Raw genomic sequence first — 19,929 nt, 5'->3', positions numbered from 1 at the left:
TACTATCATGATGTCACACTTAAGTCACGGGACTTTATCCTTACCTGAGATATGGGTGTTACCAAAGAAAAGTGCTGCACAGACTTAAAAAATGTGCCAGCTGGCAGAAGCAACAGGACTGACTATAAACCTTAGGGCAGTAAGATGACCTGGCATGAATACAAATGTATATAATTCACTCAAGGGATTACATTTCTGACATCATAAACTACAAGAACACTGCCTGAATGCTTTATGGACAGCAGCAGTGCCCCAAGAGCAAAATCAACACTGCTCTCTGAAGTCAGTATTTTATATAGAATAGACCGTGAACTCTTCAACATTTGAAGTTCAGAAACTTTTAAAAACACAATGAATAATTCAGTTTTTCTCTCAAGTGACCTCAGTAAAATGATGTTGGGGACTGAATTCAACATTTATAAGTGAACTGAAACTGGAGCAGCATCTAGTAGTGCTACAGCCTAGAAGGAGAGGGAGCTTTCTTGAAACTTCTAAAGGTCTCTCCCTCATTCCCTGGCATTCAGGCTTGATCTACACACTATTTTTACACAAATACTGCTATATTGGTTGTGGAATGATCATTCTCATGTTGTCAAAACAGTTTTGAAAAGGGTGCAGTTATATTGCTATTAACATGTGTGTTGAATCAGCCTTTTCTTTTAAAAAGACCTTGGTTCTAACTTCATCAGGAATAAAATGGGTTTTCTGCCTTTTTCAGTATTATACTGAGGTCTCAGAGGTCTTTTCCAACCTAGTCAATTCTGTGAATCTGTAATGCCGATAGTTAGGACATTTTGCACAGATTAGATCATTAATGAATTGTACGCAAGTTAATGCAGTGAAGTAAGTACATTTTTTCTGTGCTACTACTATGTTTTAGAATTTCTTTTTATCTAAATACAAGTGATTCAATCTGCTCCTCTTCCAAAAATGAACTAATCATTTGCTACAATTGTACACTTAATTCTGAAATGCATTAAGTTTTTAGCAATTAATTTTATTTAATGAATCACAATATCTAATGCCAATTTGAGTTTTCTCTGACAAGTCAGCCCTACATTACAGTGTTACAGTCAATATATTTCAGTCAGCACCTGTGCTTCATTACCAAGAGCAGGTGTAAAGATGTAGTTTAACTACAGAAAAGAACCACATTCACCAAGTCCCACCTCATAGAACTCTGGAAAAGATAACAGGTACAACTAGGGTTAATTCAACCCACTGTGTCTTCCATAACCTCCTTTAATAGTGTTATGAAATTATAGCCATTAGAACTGGCTAGTGCACTGCTGTGATCATGCCCCTGCTGTATTCCTGTCAATCTCCTAATTTCAGTTTCTTTTATATAGTACGATGGGTCACTTTGACTAAAACCTCAATAAAAGCTATTCAACCTTTTACATAATATTGACATATCTGACACAGATATCTCTCTTGGGCTGAAGAGGAGCATGTAGAGATCAGAAAATATGCATCAGTACTGCACAGTGAGCATGGTCCTTGGTGCCAGTGAGAGCTGTCCCCTCTGAGCATCAAAACAAACTACATCATTGCAATGAGAAAACAGCATGCATGGTGGGCATGCAGAACTTACTCAGTTGTATCAGGAACAGTGTGTCCCGTAGGAGCAGGGAAGTGATCCTTCCCCTGTACTCAGTACTGGTGAGGCCACACCTGGAGTGCTGTGTCCAATTCTGGGCCCCTCAGTTCAGGAAGTGCTGGAGCAGGTCCAGAGAAGAGCAACCAGGCTGGTGAAGGGACTCGAGCACAAGTCCTGTGAGGAGAGGCTGAGGGAGCTGGGGTTCATTAGCCTGGAGAAGAGGAGACTCAGGGTTGACCTCATCACTCTATAACTACCTGAAAGGAGGTTGTAGCCAGGTGGGAGTCAGTTTCTTCTCTGAGGCAACCAGCAGTAGGACAAGAGGGCACAGGCTTAAGCTCTGCCAGGGGAAGTTTAAGTTGGATATTAGGAAGAAATTTTTTGCAGAGAGAGTAATCAGATATTGGAATGGGCTGCCCAGGGTGGTGGTGGATTCACTGTCCCTGGAGGTTTTCAAGATGAGACTGGATGTGGTACTTAGTGCCATGGTCTAATAATTGGGGTGGTGTTGGATCAAGGGTTGGACTTGATGATCTCTGAGGTCTTTTCCAACCTGACTGATTCTATGATTCTATGATTGTCTATGATTTAAGAGGAAAGGGAAGCAATTGTGCTAATGCTAAAAAATTCAATCAGCACTGATGTGTATTATTACAGCATACCCTTGGCATTCTACAGCTTGCAAAAAACCCACACAAACAGCCAGTGAAAGACGGTCAGTGCACAGAAGTGTCAAAAAACCAAACACAGAAGATAGAGGTACAATAGATAAATAGATAGATGAAGTCATCATTAATTAGGTGGGCAAAACTTTAATTCCATGTGAAAGAACTGAAGCTTAATGTGTATGGAGAGGCTGTTCAGTCTAAAAATACTGGACAAGGGTCTCAGAATGGACAAATGGCAAAGGCAGAAAGAAATATGAGGAGTTTAGGATATTGTTGTGTGTTGCACAGAAAGAATGGCAGCAGGAAGAGAGAAAGGCAGAACTAGAAAAACTCTGCACTGGTGCAGCCTCACCTTGAATATTGTGTGCAGTTTTGGGCACCACAATGTAAGAAAGATATTAAGCTGTTAAAGAGTGTCCAAAGGAGAGCAACAAAGATGGTGAAGGGCCTTGAGGGGAAGCTGTGTGAGGAGCAGATGAGGGCACTTGGTCTGGCAGTCTGGAGAATCTTACCAATTCTGTGACCAAGCCACCATTTGGTTGCAGAAATCCTACGTTCATTCTCTGGGTCAAGCATTAACCTAAGTAAAATACAAATATCCCCACTTCCCATTTCTCCCAGAGTGAAGACCATGTGGCAAATGGATAGCTTGGGACTTTTTATTGTTGGGCAGTGTAAAGCCATACAGGTATAAAGCCTGTTCCTCATCTGCCATGGATATTCTGAAGGTCTATGAGATATAAAAAGAAATGCATGCAAAATATGTCTGCAGTCTAAGAAGTGTTGGCCTGCCTGATACAACACTTAAGTGTCATGAGTTGAGCTGTGCCTTGCACTAGTTCGAACCTTTGCCAGTGATACACTGATGTAAACATACTTCCATGCTTTGTCTTTATTCTAATAATCCTTTTCATAGGACTCTGTCCATTATGAAGGAGATTATGATGTCTAAAAACTCTATTTAGGTTGTTTCTTTACTATAAAATTGGGGTGTTGGGTGGTAAAACTAATTTTGTGGCATCATCTGATGAGCCAAAAACTTAAGCAAACCACCTAATTTCAAGTTAAGAGAAATGGAATATGTGCCTTGAAGCTCCGCAACAAGACATTAGTATAAACTCCATCCCTTAAGTAGAGTTACACAGGCATAAAAGGAATGCAAAGCAGAAGAGAAGACAGGCTCAGAAATGAGCACAGAACAAACTGTCATAGAAAAAGACATGTACTCTGTAGTTCTTACACAGCTGAATCCAGGACAAAGGGAAGCAAAGTCCAGGGCATTCACCACTTGGAAGCATCTCTAGTGCACATACCTGCCATTTTAATTTTCCATTGAAGAAATTATTTGGTTACTTTGCAGAGATAAATACCTTTTAGATACATTGGAATGCTGTCATTAATGGGGATAGGGAAAACAATTTCCCTTAAAGATTTGAAGAGAACAGGGATGGAATGAAAATAAAGCTGAGAGCAGGCTCTTTGTCTCAGTTTGATCACCAATTCCTTTTTTCTCTTCCCTTTTCCTTTGTTTCAGTTCTCTATTGTAAAACAGGGATATATTAGCATACGTATCTCCATGAGTTGCTATAAAGATCAATCCCTAGTGTCTCTGAAATGCAAAACCTTTTTTATTACTGCAAGTGTAGGAGGCAGTGATTTCTTTTGTGATTTGGAGAAGTGTAGTACTGTAAGAAATTACAAAAATAGCTTTTTAATGGAGGTTTTAAAAGTACTTAAAAAAGTTTAAGTGAAACTTGACAATCTTTCTATCCATTAAAAAAGTACTTCAAGTTCCTACTTCAAGTAATGTAGAAGAACATTAAAAGGAGACCAAGAAGAGACTAATCTTACAGAGTGCCCTCTATTAAATGAAGTTTTATAATTAATTTTAATTCAAATCCATTTAAATTTTTTATTTTAATATCTCATTTTTTAAGAAGCAATTGTGTATTTTAAGTCTGATACAGTCAGCAGAATTGCATTGAAGTAAGGCTTGGGTTTTGACAAGAGCTTTTGGAAGCCGATCTATCTGAAATTTTTCTGTAGAAATTGTGCTTGAACATATTGAACTTTCAATGTTTATTGAGGACAATCACAAATATCAAAAATATTACCTTCTACCTACCTAGGTATCATAAGGCTAAGTTTGACAGTTCCTAAACATAGAAGAAATAAAATGCAGGATTTTGGTGAGAAGCAAAGGTAGGAGTATTCGCTCAGGGAATTGTCTGCTCCTGGGGAAGACCTAGCATGGGAAAGAGCTCTTTCCCACAAAGGGGCCTGTGTATATTCTTTCTGTATAGAAGTAACTCCCTTGCTTCAGGGAGACAAAAGATTCTCACAGACATGCCTAGGGGCCCTTGCTGGGAGTCAGTCAGGCCATAAAACACAGGGGAGAATACAGCTTTGAAAAAGTTATGCAAATGTGAAAGATGGTATTATAAAAGCACCAAAACGGGTATCCTGCTTTGGTTTTTTCACCCGCTGCAGGAGTATTCAGTGATGTATTGCAGTGTATAGTTCGTAAAGCAAAGCTTTCCTTAAAACCGTAGCTGAAGCCTGGGGCCTGGAGTTAACCTGAGTGCATATCAGTGCCCACACTAAGCTTTCTCCAGTTTAGGCTCAGCTTCACTGTTATCTTCCAGACATGCAAGGTAGAGTTAGTGATTTCACTTACAATTCAGGGATCCTCAATCAAATCAATTCAGGGTTCATAGTAGGGCAGTTTAAGAGAAGACTTCTCACATCATATTATGACAAATTCATATATTATGCAGCACTGCATAGAAAAATTAATTCTGCACTGTATTTATATAAACACTTGCTTAGTTGCTCTCCCAATATATTCTGGGTTGAGTTATGTTACCATGTTATAGTAACATGGAATACAATTTTTACGGTACTGTGGCTGTTGAGAGAATAATCTTCCATTTTTAGGCATAGTTCAACACAAAATTAATCGTATTCTGGTAACTTGAGTGTTTACATCATTACTTTCTGGTCATATTCTAAATAAATTTTCTCTACAAAACAGCATCAAAGTTTTTTAGGTGAACACCTACCACTCAAAGTAATGCAATTTAAGACTAGCAATAGTCTCTTCCTTAGTTTACCAGTTTCAACCACACACTTCCTTGTAGAGAAGAATGGATTACATACAACATAGTATGTATGTGCTAGGGATAGTACATAGAGCATAGTACATATAGCACAGTACAAGAGTGCTACGTTTTTTCATAATAGAACATCCTCCTTTCCTTTTTTGCCTTCATAGAGTGTCTAATAGTTCATCCCACAGATCCTGAAGGAATTCAGAATTAAATACATGCATCGCTGCGTACCACTGCCATCTGCTGCTAATCTCTCCCTGTGGATACAGAAAGTCTTATTTCACCCTGAAGCTGTGTCAGGGGAGGTTTAGGTTGGATATCAGAAAAAGGTTCTTCACCCAGAGGGTGGTTGGGCACTGGAAGTATTTGACTGATAATCTCAGGCACATGGTGTGACTCATGGGAATGGTCTTGTGCAGGGATGAGGGTTGGACTTGATGATCCTTGTGGGTCCTTTACAACATGGCATATTCTGACATTTTGTGAATTTCAGTTTCAGAAAGAAAATTCTTTTCTTTACACCATTGAAAAAGGTTTGTGCTTGCAATCTCACACAGAATCAGACTGTTCCAGAGAGGAAATGTCCATCTTAAAGACTCCCAACAGTTTACACATTTGCCATCTGTACTCAAAGATCTTCAGTAAGAACATGTTATTTCTAGAGTCCCACTTCTGCAGCTCTTCTGACACCCACTCATTCACACCATTTTTAAGGAGTACATCATGTCAGAATGCAGAATTGCTGCATAGTTACTTTAATTTATATGGTACACTGACTTCAGTTTCTAAATACATGCAACCAGGATATATGAAAATCTGCTTCATAGATATTGTCAAGAAGCAAATACAGTTTACATTAAAAAGAGCAAAGCAGTTTGTGATAATGAGGAAGATAAAATTGAGGACCCTGAGTCTCATTTATAGCTGTATGGCTAATTGAAGCTACAATACAAATCAGTTGGACAAGACTTGAGTTGCAGGAAAACATATCCTCTAGTTTACAACTTGTCTTTTGAAAAAGATGCAGCTACATCTTTCATCTACAATATTTGGAGAACAGAATAGCTCCCATTAATATTTCATATGATCTTTCATACATTTTTAGATAGGGATCTAGACAGCACAGAAATATGTGTAAAAGCACAAAAATATGTGTATGAGTTCATAAGCCTTGAAATTTAAAAAAAAAAAAAATAGTGGGGAAAATTTCCCACCTATTTGAAAGAACTCCCAGAACTACTTTTGCTTGTCATTGAAAGATGTCAGTGGCTGCTTTGGAGAAACATTAGGATACATTTTGGGGCTCAACTTTGGGACTTCCATTTCTTGCTCTTGAGTTCTGAGGTAGAGCTCGCCGTGGCCTTCTTCAAAAGAAAATCCTGAGGCCTTTGCTGCTCGATATACTAAGAGCATGTTTTAAAGCCCAGAAAATGGTTATCAACCAGGATACCTGCTGTGACAATGAGTTGAAGGAACTCGCTGGCTGGGAAACAGACAGGGATGAAGTAACACCTCTGGCAATGCCTGGTCAGAATTGAAATGACAAGGTAACAGGGGAATACAAAAAAAGATCAAGCTTGAAAAGGCAGATAATTATAATCTAGAGCATAAGAACAGATGGCAACACCATCGATCAATGAATAAATAATAGTGCAATCTGACTTGATGGGACAATTGGATGAACTCAGATGACACCAGGCACATTCCACCTTATATAACTAAGTGGCAGTCATGAAGCAGAGCAGCATTCATACCCTACAAAATCGAAAATACAAAATTAGCAGGTCTTATATGACTGGATCTATTTGAACTGCTACTGTGATGATGAATTTATATGTGGGTTATCACCTGGAGATAAAACCACTAGTTACAGAATATCTCTGCAACCGGACTGGCCCTTAAGAAGAGGAATGAAAAACAAAACAAGGAACACAAATGAACAAAAAAGGGCAACTAGCACTGTTCATTCTTCTCTGAATGGAGAGAAACATGTTTCCATTAATGATGTTATTAGTCACATACCTCTGCAATCCTGGCAAGTGAATTTAGTAACACGTCATCCACTTTGCTCCTTCTGGTTCCTGTTTTATAGTTTAATTTCATTTCCACTACTGAAGTACAGCAGAGTTGTTAACTGTACGGTACTTCAGATGCTGCTGTAAATTTAATTTCAGTTTTATTTTGTCATTTGATATGTCAGTGGAATAGAAACAATCAAGAAGATTGACACTGATCATAATCTGAATTGTCATGCCCAATCCTTGACAGAGGAATAAGTTAAAAAAGGTGTCAGTCATTTAAGACTCCTGACTCTCCAAACTACCCTGTAATGTGCATCAGAATGGTGGATTCTTCACTGTTTGCAAATAAACCTATACATTATTCTTTGCTAAACAGAATTTCCTAGATGGAAGAATCACTTTTTAAGACTCACATAAATTTAACAGTGAACATTTGTGGCTATTATTTTAGTTTAAAAGATACATACAAAATCCAAGGTACTTTATTATTTTTAATGATGATGTTACATTTTCTTTCAGCATAAATTTTTTACCGGTGTCCTTTCCTGTACTAAAGAAGACTTCATTTTTTATTCAAATTAGTGCTTTATTTTCTATTTTCAATGCCATAATTCAGTGTGTCTGCTATTTTCAGCAACCTGATAGTATTTGCAACATCAATGTGTGAACATGCCCTAGCCACAAATACACATTACAAGAGTAAATAAAATAAAGAGGTAAATCAAGCTAGTTTCCGCACAGTAGTAATGAATCCTTCATTACTCTAGAATGTCAACATAGTTACGTCTCAGAGCAAATGAGGAAAAGTATAATATTCTCTCTTAATAGAAAAAAAACCCACTTCAAAATCATTGCTTACCTTGCTCTCCTGTTCCACAAATAAAGGGTGTTTTTCATGACCACAGTGACAACAGTCAAACAGAAGTATCTCCAAATACTTTTGATACTTTTGCCAACAGATACTCTTGTCAATAAATTGTAAGCCATTAAAAATGTTTTAATGGCAATAAGTAAAAATCTATCCTTATTACAAAAATTAATAAAGAAGAAACTACACAGAACATAATCTACATGTACCAGGTATCTAACAGAAGATAACATTAAGTGATGAGTTTATTAAAGTATAATACATGGGCTTCATTACTTCTCCCTACGTTGTGCAGTATGTTAGACCATTATGCTTCAATTTTATAGAGAAAGAGCAGATCAGCATTTATAAGGTCAAAATGAAGAGACAAATGAGTATACATTTAGGGAAGCTGAACACTTCTATCCCAAAATACAGCAATTATATTGTGTCCTCTGCCTGCACAGCAGAGAAGGAAAAAAAAAAAAAAAAGGTGTTTCTCAGCAAGATGACCAAGCGGGGCCCATATTCAAAGAATTATTTTAGCAGACACATGTTCCTGTGTCCAAAATTATGATTCAAAAATTCTACCTATGAAAATATCAGAAACTTGTTAAACCTAAGAGACCCATAGACCATGTAAGGTTTAGGGAAAGGGAGGTTATGCATCTATAGCTGACGTTCTCTGAAACATGTAATCCAGGCCCATACTGAGAATATAGATATCACCACAAACAGTGGCATTTCGGTCTTCAGGATAAAACCAACAGCCATGTTCAGGCTCTATTGACCATTCTGCTGCAAGAACATACAAAACAAAATATTGCTGCCTTAACTTTTGTTCACCTGCAAAATAATGCCCAGGCCATAAGACAATGGGGTGTTGAGGGACAAGGACAGAGAAAATTAATGATAATGTGGTAAGATGAACATGAGGAATTGAGCTCACTGTCTTTCACTGATAACCCACATGAAGATGGCTCCATATTGTTTCACGGCCACCCAACATTGTCAGAATGCCTCTCTAATGGCACCAGGAATGTCTGAGGCTGAGGAAGGAGTGGTAAGTGCCTGGCTCTGTAAATATCACAAATGGGGGTATTTCAGAACAGAATTACTGAATCAGGTCAACAAAGCTCTTAGATAAAGAAGATGTGCTTGAAATAGCCTAACCTGAATTTTCTAATAGGATTTTGAGAAATTCCTCATCAAAGGCTTCTATGGAAACTCAACATTCAAAGCTTTAGGGAAGGTCTTTATGTTGATAAATAACTGGTTAAAAGACAGGGAACAGAAGGTAAGTAGGTTAGCTAGACAGCTCTAGCAATAGAGGAAGGTCATTAGCAGCATTCCACAGGGATTTGTACAAGGGATACAGTTATTCATCATATTCCTAAGCAACCTGGTAAAATGGGTGAGCAGTGAGGTGAGAAGGCTTTATAATGATATTAACTTATGCATAGTGAAAAGGATGATGGCTTGCTGACTGTGAAGAATTAGGAAAGATGCTTATGGAAAAAAGCCCCTAGGCAATAAAATGGCAGATGAAATTCTTTGTAATTGAATGCACAGTGATGCACAGAGGGCAAAACAAATCTAGGATCAAGAGTTATTATATACACAAAACTGCATGCATTTTGAGAGAGCATTAGAGGACCTACCACATATCATTAGCTTGCTCTAACTCTCCTGGTTGGCTTCTGCTCACAGTCTCAGTTTGAGATGGGATACTGGTTAGGATGGATTTTTGGTCTGACCAAGTTCAACTGTTATGTTCTTACAGATGTAACCTGAGTTCTAACATGGTCTATATGACAAAAATACCTTCTGGTTTAGGACTCTACAGAATTACTGTGTGCTTGCATGGCAATAACCATCACCTGTCAGCCCTCTTTAGTGTTCTTTATGAACCAGGCATAGGCCCCTCTAGTGGCCACACTGTGACCATCCATGTAAGACATTTTAGTCACATAAAATGGGAAGATACAGAAACCTTCTTCACCAGAGGATGAAGATAAAAAGTATTCAATATGACAAAACCTATTTCTTTCACAACTAGCAAAGCCAGAACACAAAATGGTGTGAAATTTGTCCTCTGGAATTATAAGACTAAAAACCTTTCCATTTGGTCAGATAAGTACCATTTCTGGGAGCTTTTACAGCTAATGCAGAAAATCAGAGAGAACAGAAAATCCTTCTCGCAGAAGAAAAGATAAGCTTTATCAAGAGGATCAGCATTCCACCACAAGTTATGTTTCAGGATGTGTAGGCAGGAACACCTAATGAAGTGACTTCACAGAAGCCTGGGTAGTTTATGTATCTGGGTGTCATTATCCAGTTCCACTAATGAGGAAAGGCAGGTATAAATTCACCACTCAGCAATGACCTTTTGAAGTCCCAGTTATACGTCCTGACAAGAAGCCCAAGATAGAAGGTCCCTATCTTCATATCCATCCATCCAAGTGGATACAATATCAGGGAACAAGTGGTGATCTATCACTTTGCTATTCAGACTATGTTGGAAGTACTACTTCCTAACTTCCTACTAATTCCTCTGCTAAGATCATGACAGACAGAAATAGTCCTGGGAGTCTTCATGGTCCCAAGCAGGTCCCAAGGCAGGAATTGAACTGCAGTGAAATGAAAGTGTCAAAAAGAACAGTCAGGAATTGTGACAATGATTCAGCTTACGCTCATTGTGTGAAGTACTCTGCTAAAGCACAGTGCTGAGAAAATTCTTGGCTTCTCCTTGTCAAAAAGAATATGCTGGTACAGATGTGGTAAATACCAGTTTGATGAATAAGATACTAAACCATCCCTTGAGTTTATCATTGTTTCTTATGATAGGAGCAGGCAGAGACTCTGCTGCTCAGTGATTTCTCAAATGTTCTCAGTTCTCTCTAGTAACTAATAAGGGAAAAGAGAATCTCAATTAAATTACCTTACAGAAGGAAGGTAAATGGGAATAGGATCTCTTGTCAAAAGTGTCAATCTGATACATTCATAGAGATCAGTGCATGACACTGGCTGAAGATGACTGCTTTGGCTTCTCATAATCCTAGCAAGCAAGGTCTAAGAAAGATGTAACAAACTTCTAAACTTTTACTGTTTAGACTCTTCTAAACTTATACTGTTTAGACTCTTACACACGTATGTAGGGTTTGTAGGTGGGGATATGTCTTTAACGTAGATGGCAATGACAGTTAGCAAGCAAATCTCTCAATGTGTTATGAGTATCATTCATAATGCTGGGCCAATATGTAAATCTTTGGAGAGCCCAAAAAGCCTTCACCCAAAGTGGAGAACAACAGTTTTGACAGTCTAAAAGCCAACAGTGACTGGAAAGAATCACTTTCAGTCACTTTCCTGATTTAACAAGCCACTCCTCACTGTACTAGGATAATATTATTGTTTATTGATTGTTCATTTTTAAAATGGAATCCCATCTGTTCTGCTTTATTTCTGCTTATTTCCAACGTTTCCATATAAATAGGGAATAAGATCTTAATTCCAGTATGGCTCAAACACAATGAAGTGAAGGCTACATCTTCATTTTTATCTTCTGCTTTGGAGTCTATGGATGGGTGTCTCCTTTAAAGAAAATTCTTAAACATTAGAAAATATAAGCACTGCTGTGAATGGGAAGATGTGCATAGGTCCCTTTACAGGTTTGTTGTTTTCCCTCCTGTTTCAAAACAGGATAGGGAAACTTCACAAAATATAATAATACCACAGAAGACTCATATTACTTTGACATCAGTTCCATGCTGGGCTTTACATAAAGAAAGTCAAGCAAATTCAAATATAAACAACACGACAATTTCTGTTCCTATAGCACAAAATAGATTGGTTAAGTTAGACCGTGTGGGAGATTTGCACCAATGCACATTCCCGTGCACCAGCATACATGTCCAGTCTCTTCTCTTACTAATACCTCCCTATCTGACATTCTAGCTTTGTTTGATGTTCCTAGGGTTAGCTGCCCTTAAACACTGTAACTTCCATTGACTGGTTCATATACTCTGCCTAGAGATTGGCACTGCAGAAGCAATATCACAATTGCCTTTTGCTCTAAAGATCTAAACACCAATCACTATATCTCTTAACTCTCCCCATGCAATCAAAGCATGTCCTAAAACACACTGACCCTCTAATCCCATGTTTTCTGCTCTTCCAGAAAGCTAACAGAACCAGCCTAATTTAAACAGTCTCCTCTATCCAAACTGCCTCTATAGTCTCCCCCAGTCTCTCTCCCATTCTTCATTGAATCTACTTGGGCCTCAGCTGCTGAAAAAAATGGAAACAGCTTTGAGTATGGAGAAAAGGATCAGGATTCTCATGGCTCTTGAATCAACCATTTCCATGCTTTATACAGTGTGCACATAACAGGGTTTTTTTTCATGGAAATGAGAAAAGAGGGACTAAAAAAAAATCCACATTACCTAATGTAGTGCAACTTGTATGTAATCTATAACTGGAGCTCTAAGTCACATATGTATGATGAACATGACCTCTCTCAATTCTGCTTAGCTTATGCATCATCTCTTCTTCAATAGCGGAACAAAGCTGTGGAAACCCATAAAAAAAAAGGATCAAGCTAAAGGTATTCAGAATTACCCATGAATTTTATTACTGATTCAAAAGAAATCCACATTAATTGTCAACAATGGTCAATGCACCAATTCTGCAATGTCCTTGCTGTAAAGCATGTACAAATTATTTGCTCTGCACTTGCTTTTCAAGGCCACCATTTCATAGAGCACAATTTGTCTTGGACAAACCACTGACATATATTGAACAGCATGTTGAAAAAATCTTTGATGCCTTTTTTTCCCCTCCTGTCTGTTGTATAGTATGTCACAAATACATGGATGATAGAAGACATTGTTAAAATGCAATTGTTGAAATTCTTACGTACACATTACTGTAGGTTCAAAAAAATCAAAATAATCTAAAAAAAAAAAATTAAAATCCCATTTTATCACTTTGTGTTCAGGAAATGCTTTTCCTGAACAATTAAAACATGCATATGCTTTATTTTTCTCCCAATTAGCTGTCATTTTCTGGTTGTCTTCCACTAAGCTGATCTTTGGCTTGTACATATTTCAGAAGAAAGCCTTTGTAACAAGTATAATCCAAGTAAAAACTTAATTTTTTCAAAATCCTAAATTAGATACAAATTTAACTGATAGTTTCACATCAAACACACTACCTTCAAATGCTGGCATGTAACTGGCTTGCTTTCTCTCTCTCATCTCCATTGCTCTTTGTCACAACCTTCAGTTTAATTTTGCTTCTCTTTTTAATCCTTCTCATTAGACTTGTTTATCTTTAGCTGTTACTCACTGTTTTGCCACATAGCAAATTATTTCATAGCAAAGGAGGACCTAACTGTGCTGTCCTAACAGCAGACAATGGCAAAATTACCGTTCGCAAAACAAAAAAATTACATATTACCCTGATAAATTTTAATTGAAACTCTTCTGCACTGCTGGCTAATTAAATACCCTGACACTATGCCTTTGTTAATTTTTTACTTTTTGGAGTTGAAATACTTGAGTACTTTAAGAAATTGAGTTTCTCCTCTCTTATCTTTACCTTGAAAGCAACAAACTTATTCCTTTCCTTTAAAATGTAATTATGTTTCTTACCATCCATGCTGTGACAAAATCTCCCATCCAAGTCCCAACTGCAGCCATCTTCATAAAATTTTCATTCCTGATGCCCATGAAGTCTGTTATAATGTATGCACTGTGGAAACAAGAACACAGACTATAAGCTACACACATTTGCTTAATGCAGTTACAAAGAACTTGCATTAGTGACAAAATTTATGATTAGCTATGAAAGATTTCCCATTTCTTTTATAATAACTTTTTCTGCTAGATCTGAGTCATGACATAGAACTGAACTCATATGGGTCAATTCCAATTAGAAATGCAATGTGAATCTGATTTTGAAGCTCATGTCTCTTTTGAAGGTGCTAAAATAACAGTTGGCAAAGACTTTAGGATTATGTAAGGCTTCTAGAAGTAGAAACTGTTTTACACTGTTTTAACTCTTCCTTTGAACAAATGGAATTGCAACATTCTTGGAATCAGTGACTTTGCAAAAACTTTATGAATAAAAATAACAACTTTTTAAATTTCTTTAAAAAGATAATTGAACCACTTGACTTTTCACTCCAACAGTTATACACCATGTTTTTTTTAACTCAGTGCAAGCAAGCTTTGCAGAATTTCTGTGAGATGTCACTGTTTGTAGATTTATACACTGAATTTTCACAGATATATTTTACTTAAATCCAAAAGAAGCATTTCCATTCTGCTTCAATAATGCAAAAGATAGGATTTAAACCCTCACGTGATAATTTGACCTCTAAATTCAAATTCATTAAGATGCTATAAGGACAATTAAGAAGAGAAAGTTACTCGTGTTGGATTAAAACCTTTCTGAAAAAAATATAGTTTTTAATTGTCCCAGTTTAAATGAGACAAGGGTCTTATGCTGAGGATGGGTTAGGAGAAAAGACCCAAACTTCTTTTTCTAAGCAATTATAAATCCAAAATTAAGAGGCCCCGATTGAAGGAAAAACAAATTATGGAAAAGGGAAAATAACAGCCCTTTTTTAAAAGGTATGTGTGTATTAACAGAAACACCAAAAAAAAATAACAAAGTAAAACAACCAAGCAATACTCCTATACCCACCAATAATCCCCTTCAAGAACAAACCGATAAACCGGTAAAAGGAAAAATTAAATAGTTCAATTTCTTGCACCCTTTGGTGCAGTTCAACTCCCTGATCAGCAGGGCGCCGTCGTGTCACTGGAGATGCAAAATTTGTAATGTCCTGTACCATTCACCAGGTGGCGCTGTTGGGTCACTGGAGGAGCAGAACTTGTAATGTCCAGTGCCCGTCACCAGGTGGCGCTGAGAGATCCTTAGTTTGCCACAGGTGGGTTGCAGGAAGGAAAAAACAACACTCCCAGGGTATATCAGAAGGCAAAAAAACTCAATTCCTTCCCTTTTTGGAAAGGGGGGGAAGGAAGGAAAAAACATCAATAAACAGAAAGTTCTCCCAATGGAAGAAAACTCACAAACTTCAGCTGGTTAGGATTAGTTCTAAGCAGGGCCTGCAGCCAGCAACAGCTGAGAAGAGAACAGCAGCAGCTCCTCAGACAGGAAGAAGAAAGAGAAACTAGGCAGCTCTGCAGCTTGCAGCAGGTCCTCCCCCTCACCCGGCACACACCAGCCACCTCCCCATCCCTTCCAATACACAACCCCCAACTCCTCCTTATTGTGGGAGACTGATCTCAGCCATAGTCTCGACGATTCCTTTGTTCACCTGATGGCCCATATACAGAGCACACACACATGGCAGGGGGAAGGGAAAGAAAAATTCCTTGCTAAGATCAGAACTATGACATGAATATACTCATAACCTTTACTAAAAGACTTTTATAGTGTTCAAGAAGAGGTGACTCTCCTCAAGAGCTAACACATTGTATAATGATGGCAATTGTGTCTTAACTTTACAAGTGATATGTTTGTTTTCAAGATGCTTGTAAATATTGCTTTAGTAATGTTATGCCCTTTTAGGAGTGTGCAAAAGTGACATAGTTGCATGTAAAAACTGGAACATTGTGCTATCCATTATTCAAATTCTACCATTATTATATACCAAATGTTGAAATGTCTAGGTGCTAACAGATGACATCAATGCAATTGGATCAGTGCAAACTGACCCCAATTTTTGGGCCAGTTCTGTTAAGATCTGAATATCTGATCAGGACAGAAAGTCTTGCTAGCACAAATTCACACACAGCACAGTATAATTTCTTAGACACACTTTAACATGTTCTAGGGAGAGGGCAACAGCAGAAACCAAGGAAGACGGAGAACAGCAAGTACGTCCCTCACAGATACATTTTCCCAGATGCTTTATAACTGGAAAACATTTGGAATTCCTTTTTCCTGCATTGGGTATGCTGTTCTTGTAGCATCTGTGAAGGCACAAAATTAGTCAAGTCTGTATTCCTTAAGAAGGTGTCTTATTCACAAAGAAGGCAAGAGAATAAATGTCATTTGTAAGAATTGAACCTCAAATGCAAACTGTATCTTAATCTTTTCCATCTATGGGAAGCACACCCCCCAGGGTTCTCACCTTTTCTCATATGCATTACACATTCTCTTATTTGTTATACAGTGATTACAGTTGTACAGTAAGTAAACACTTGCACAACACTACCAGAAAATGGGCCATTTGGGTGACTCCTATAGCCCAGTCACATACACTGGGCCTGCCACAGCCATCCCTGGCAGGCTGCTGGACACAAGACAGGTTATCCAAAAAGGCTGAGAGGTCACTGAGCACCGAATACTGGTATTATCTAGTAGAAGAGATATCAAACCAGACATAAGCCTTTTTTTTTTAAATGGCAATTGAAATTCTCAGTGTAACCACTTGTTTTTACAAATGTTAAAAGTATCAGTAGGCTTACAATAAAATGAGCTGGATACAATACCTAAATACACAGAAAGGCCTTGAAAGCCTCTCATCATCCTAACACTTCTTTTTGTAATTTGAAATATGAAATATGAAAGCACCCAAGAAGTCTACTATAAATTGTGCATCATAGTCTATAAGTAATGCCTAAATTCAATATGCAAATTGACAGACCTTCAGTTAGAGTCAAAGTAGCAAATTATTATAAAGAAACTCTCAGGAACATAATCTGTGCATGTTTTAAGTGCAGTTAGTGATTAAAATACAGCTAAAATTTTTTACTAACAGAGAGAATATTTTTAGCATTGTCATCTTATTAGAAATAGCAATTAAATACATTATTATTTTATTAACTGTTAGAATGACCCCCTGCGTCTTTTATGCTCTCTGCAGTACTATCTTCATTTCAACTCAAAGAGAAACTGATTACTTTAAAATAGAGATTTCAGGTTGTTAACAACTTTTTTAAAAATTAATTAAAAATAAAAATTAAAAAATAAAAAGAAACCAAGCCATTCAGTTTTCATTTTCATGTTCTAGTTTAAATATAAATGAGAACAGTTGACATTTTCAAAAAAAGCTATGCTTTTCTGGTGATCTTATCAGAATATATATTATAACAGTACCAAAAGTAAAATTAATTATATTGTGGAAAAATCTCCACTTTTTTTCTGTCATTAGCTAGTGGTTAGAGGCTTTTCTTTAATTGCTTAGCTTGCTTCTTGGCTAGGACCCATGTCTGCACCACGAAGGACTAGAGGCTGTTGGGTTCCAGTTAACTATCATGGTCAGCCCAGGTTTCCTGTAACTTGTCAAAAGGCTTCTGTTTGATTTTCCATATGAGTTTTTGCAGCAAGGCACAATCTTATTGCATGAACACGACATTATAAGGAAATACTGAGTAAAAAATATAAGGAAATACTGAGTGAAAAAAATACAGCAGTTAAAGCTCAGAGTAAAAAAGCTCTTCAGAAACAGACAGGATAAGTATAAATAATTGAAGGCTGTGGAGCCAATATTTGTGAATATTATAGATTAAGGACAAGTTTGTAATTGGAATTTGAAAGCCTTTGACAGTACAACCGTATTGATCTTTGTCAGTAAGACTGGAAGCTGGAGCTCTAGGGCAACTGCCCTTAGCAGGACAAAGTCTAAGGAAGGTTGACTAAAATTTTGACAGAATAGGACAAAAAGAGGAACCAAAACAGACTTGGCAAACACAGTTCTAAACCAAAACAAAATAAAAGTATAAAAATCATAGGGTACTGTCTACATCCATGTTGATGCAAAAGGTATGTTAATAATCATGAGTCAGTAAAAAGACATAGGAGCCTGACATATTTGATTCCTTCTCTGGAATTAAGAGTTTTCACAGCATGGACAGCGAGGAAAACAACAGCATTAGCTCAGAGAAATTGTTCAAAGGAAGATATCAGAGCATTTTTTCAAAGGTTGACACTTTACCAGCTGCTAAAATGATGAACAGTCTGAAAGCAAATGGAAGATTTTTAATCTTACATTGGATAAAGATGCACAAGTCACTGTGGTGCTATTGACACTGTTGCAGGCACTGGAATAAAAGTCATGACTGAGACTCAGTGCTGAGATGATGTTTTCTTGACCATCACAGGACCTAAAAATGGGCTATAGCTTGAACTTATACGCTTATATTTAAATTTAAACCAAGAAGTGAAACTCTGAATGGAGCTTAGTCATACGAGTAAATGCAGATTAGAGCATGAGTCATCCTTATACTACTGTCTACATTCTGGGTCAGCAATTTATGCCATACATTACTGCTTGATGGCTAATACTTCGAAACAACATGTTCACACATCAAAAGGCACTGTTAAACCTATAATTCCCAGTGCTGTGACATAACCTGGTCTCCAGATAATAACTAGAAGAAATCTTCATCTCTTGTGAGGCCTGTGACACAACTAACACAAACATACCTGAACTGAACCCTGGGTCTCCATGGACAGCAATGAGAGCATAGGTACTTTGGGGAGGTTTTAGTTGCCTTTAAAGCCATTTTAGCAATCTTGATGCATCTTAACTAAACTTCAGCTGGTTCTTTATACACTCTAGAGCACTGAAGGCCCTGGGCTGGCACAGAACACGTAGGGCATGTTCTGTACAGAGCCAACAATAACTGCACCCACAGTTAATCCTCTTCAAAAAGGAGGGGAGGCCTGGATATCTTTTATGTCGAGTACCAAAAAGTCTGTACATGTTCTGCAGTCTGATACATGCTTTTCTGAGGTGTTTTTAGCATCTGCCATTCCCCCTAAATAACTGATTATCTATATGGAACTCATCTTCCCTAGTGCACCTGACAAAGTGAAATGCTTTGACATTGGCAAACAAGTGACAGCATAGGAGCTCAACACAGGCTGCAAAGAAGTATGTGTTTAGACATGACACCACAAGCTTCCATTATTCTTAATTTAGCAGAGGCAGAGAGTATCAGAATAGCTGAAAACATCCATAAAAGACTGCAGATACAGTTCCTGATCTGTATTTGTCACTCTGAAATGACAGAATGTCAAATGAGACACTTGGTAGCACTTTGCTCAGCTGAAAAGCTATTCCTCTACCACTAGGAATTGAAGTCAGAGCCACAGGGAACTGGAAGGTGCACACAGACAGCAAGACCTGCCGTCTTATAAACTGGTAAATCATAATGAGGATGGTATAATGCATAGCTACCAACAAACAGTATAGAGAGCACCTATACCACCACCCATGCATTCTCTGTAGATACAGATGAAACATCTATGACACGAGAACAGAGAGAATTAAGAGGCATTGAAACAGGGATTTTGCTTGACAAGACATCAGAGGTAACAGCCATAAGAGGCTCAGTAGGTTGGTGTCCAAGACACAAAAAATTAGGATGCAAAACCAGTTTGGCCATAGTGAGGCACAGTGCAGCACACCTGAGACTGATGGACTGATGCTATAACTGAGTATCACTGGCTGGTAACTTATTTATACAGTTTTTTAAAATCAGGCAACAGAACTGTGATTCTGAAAACCTCTGCTCATCAGCCTACAGGCCTGAAGGCTGTCTAACTAACTCTGGGGACTTTGCTTTTAAAGCTCCTAAGCCATTCAAAGTTCTTCTGCTCAGATATACAGGAACTTTTCACTCTCCACAAGAATAGGCCATTT

At 37.7% G+C, this 19,929-nt stretch overlaps 1 protein-coding gene across 1 annotated transcript in view; it reads right to left on the bottom strand.

Annotated features, from left to right (window-relative positions):
- The window catches only part of TMEM117 (transmembrane protein 117), a 185,644-nt gene that overhangs the window by 88,839 nt on the left and 76,876 nt on the right, over nt 1-19,929 (bottom strand). The window contains exon 4 of the mRNA XM_050324528.1: nt 13,898-13,997. Within this exon, the coding sequence (XP_050180485.1) occupies nt 13,898-13,997 (100 nt within the window). The remainder of the gene's footprint in view (nt 1-13,897; nt 13,998-19,929) is intronic.

Source organism: Myiozetetes cayanensis, unplaced genomic scaffold, assembly GCF_022539395.1.
Source record: "Myiozetetes cayanensis isolate MyiCay16 unplaced genomic scaffold, myiCay2020 scf3, whole genome shotgun sequence".
Taxonomy (NCBI): Eukaryota; Metazoa; Chordata; class Aves; order Passeriformes; family Tyrannidae; genus Myiozetetes; species Myiozetetes cayanensis.
Note: the sequence above shows the minus strand (reverse complement) of the source record. Positions and strands in the feature narration are given on the sequence as shown.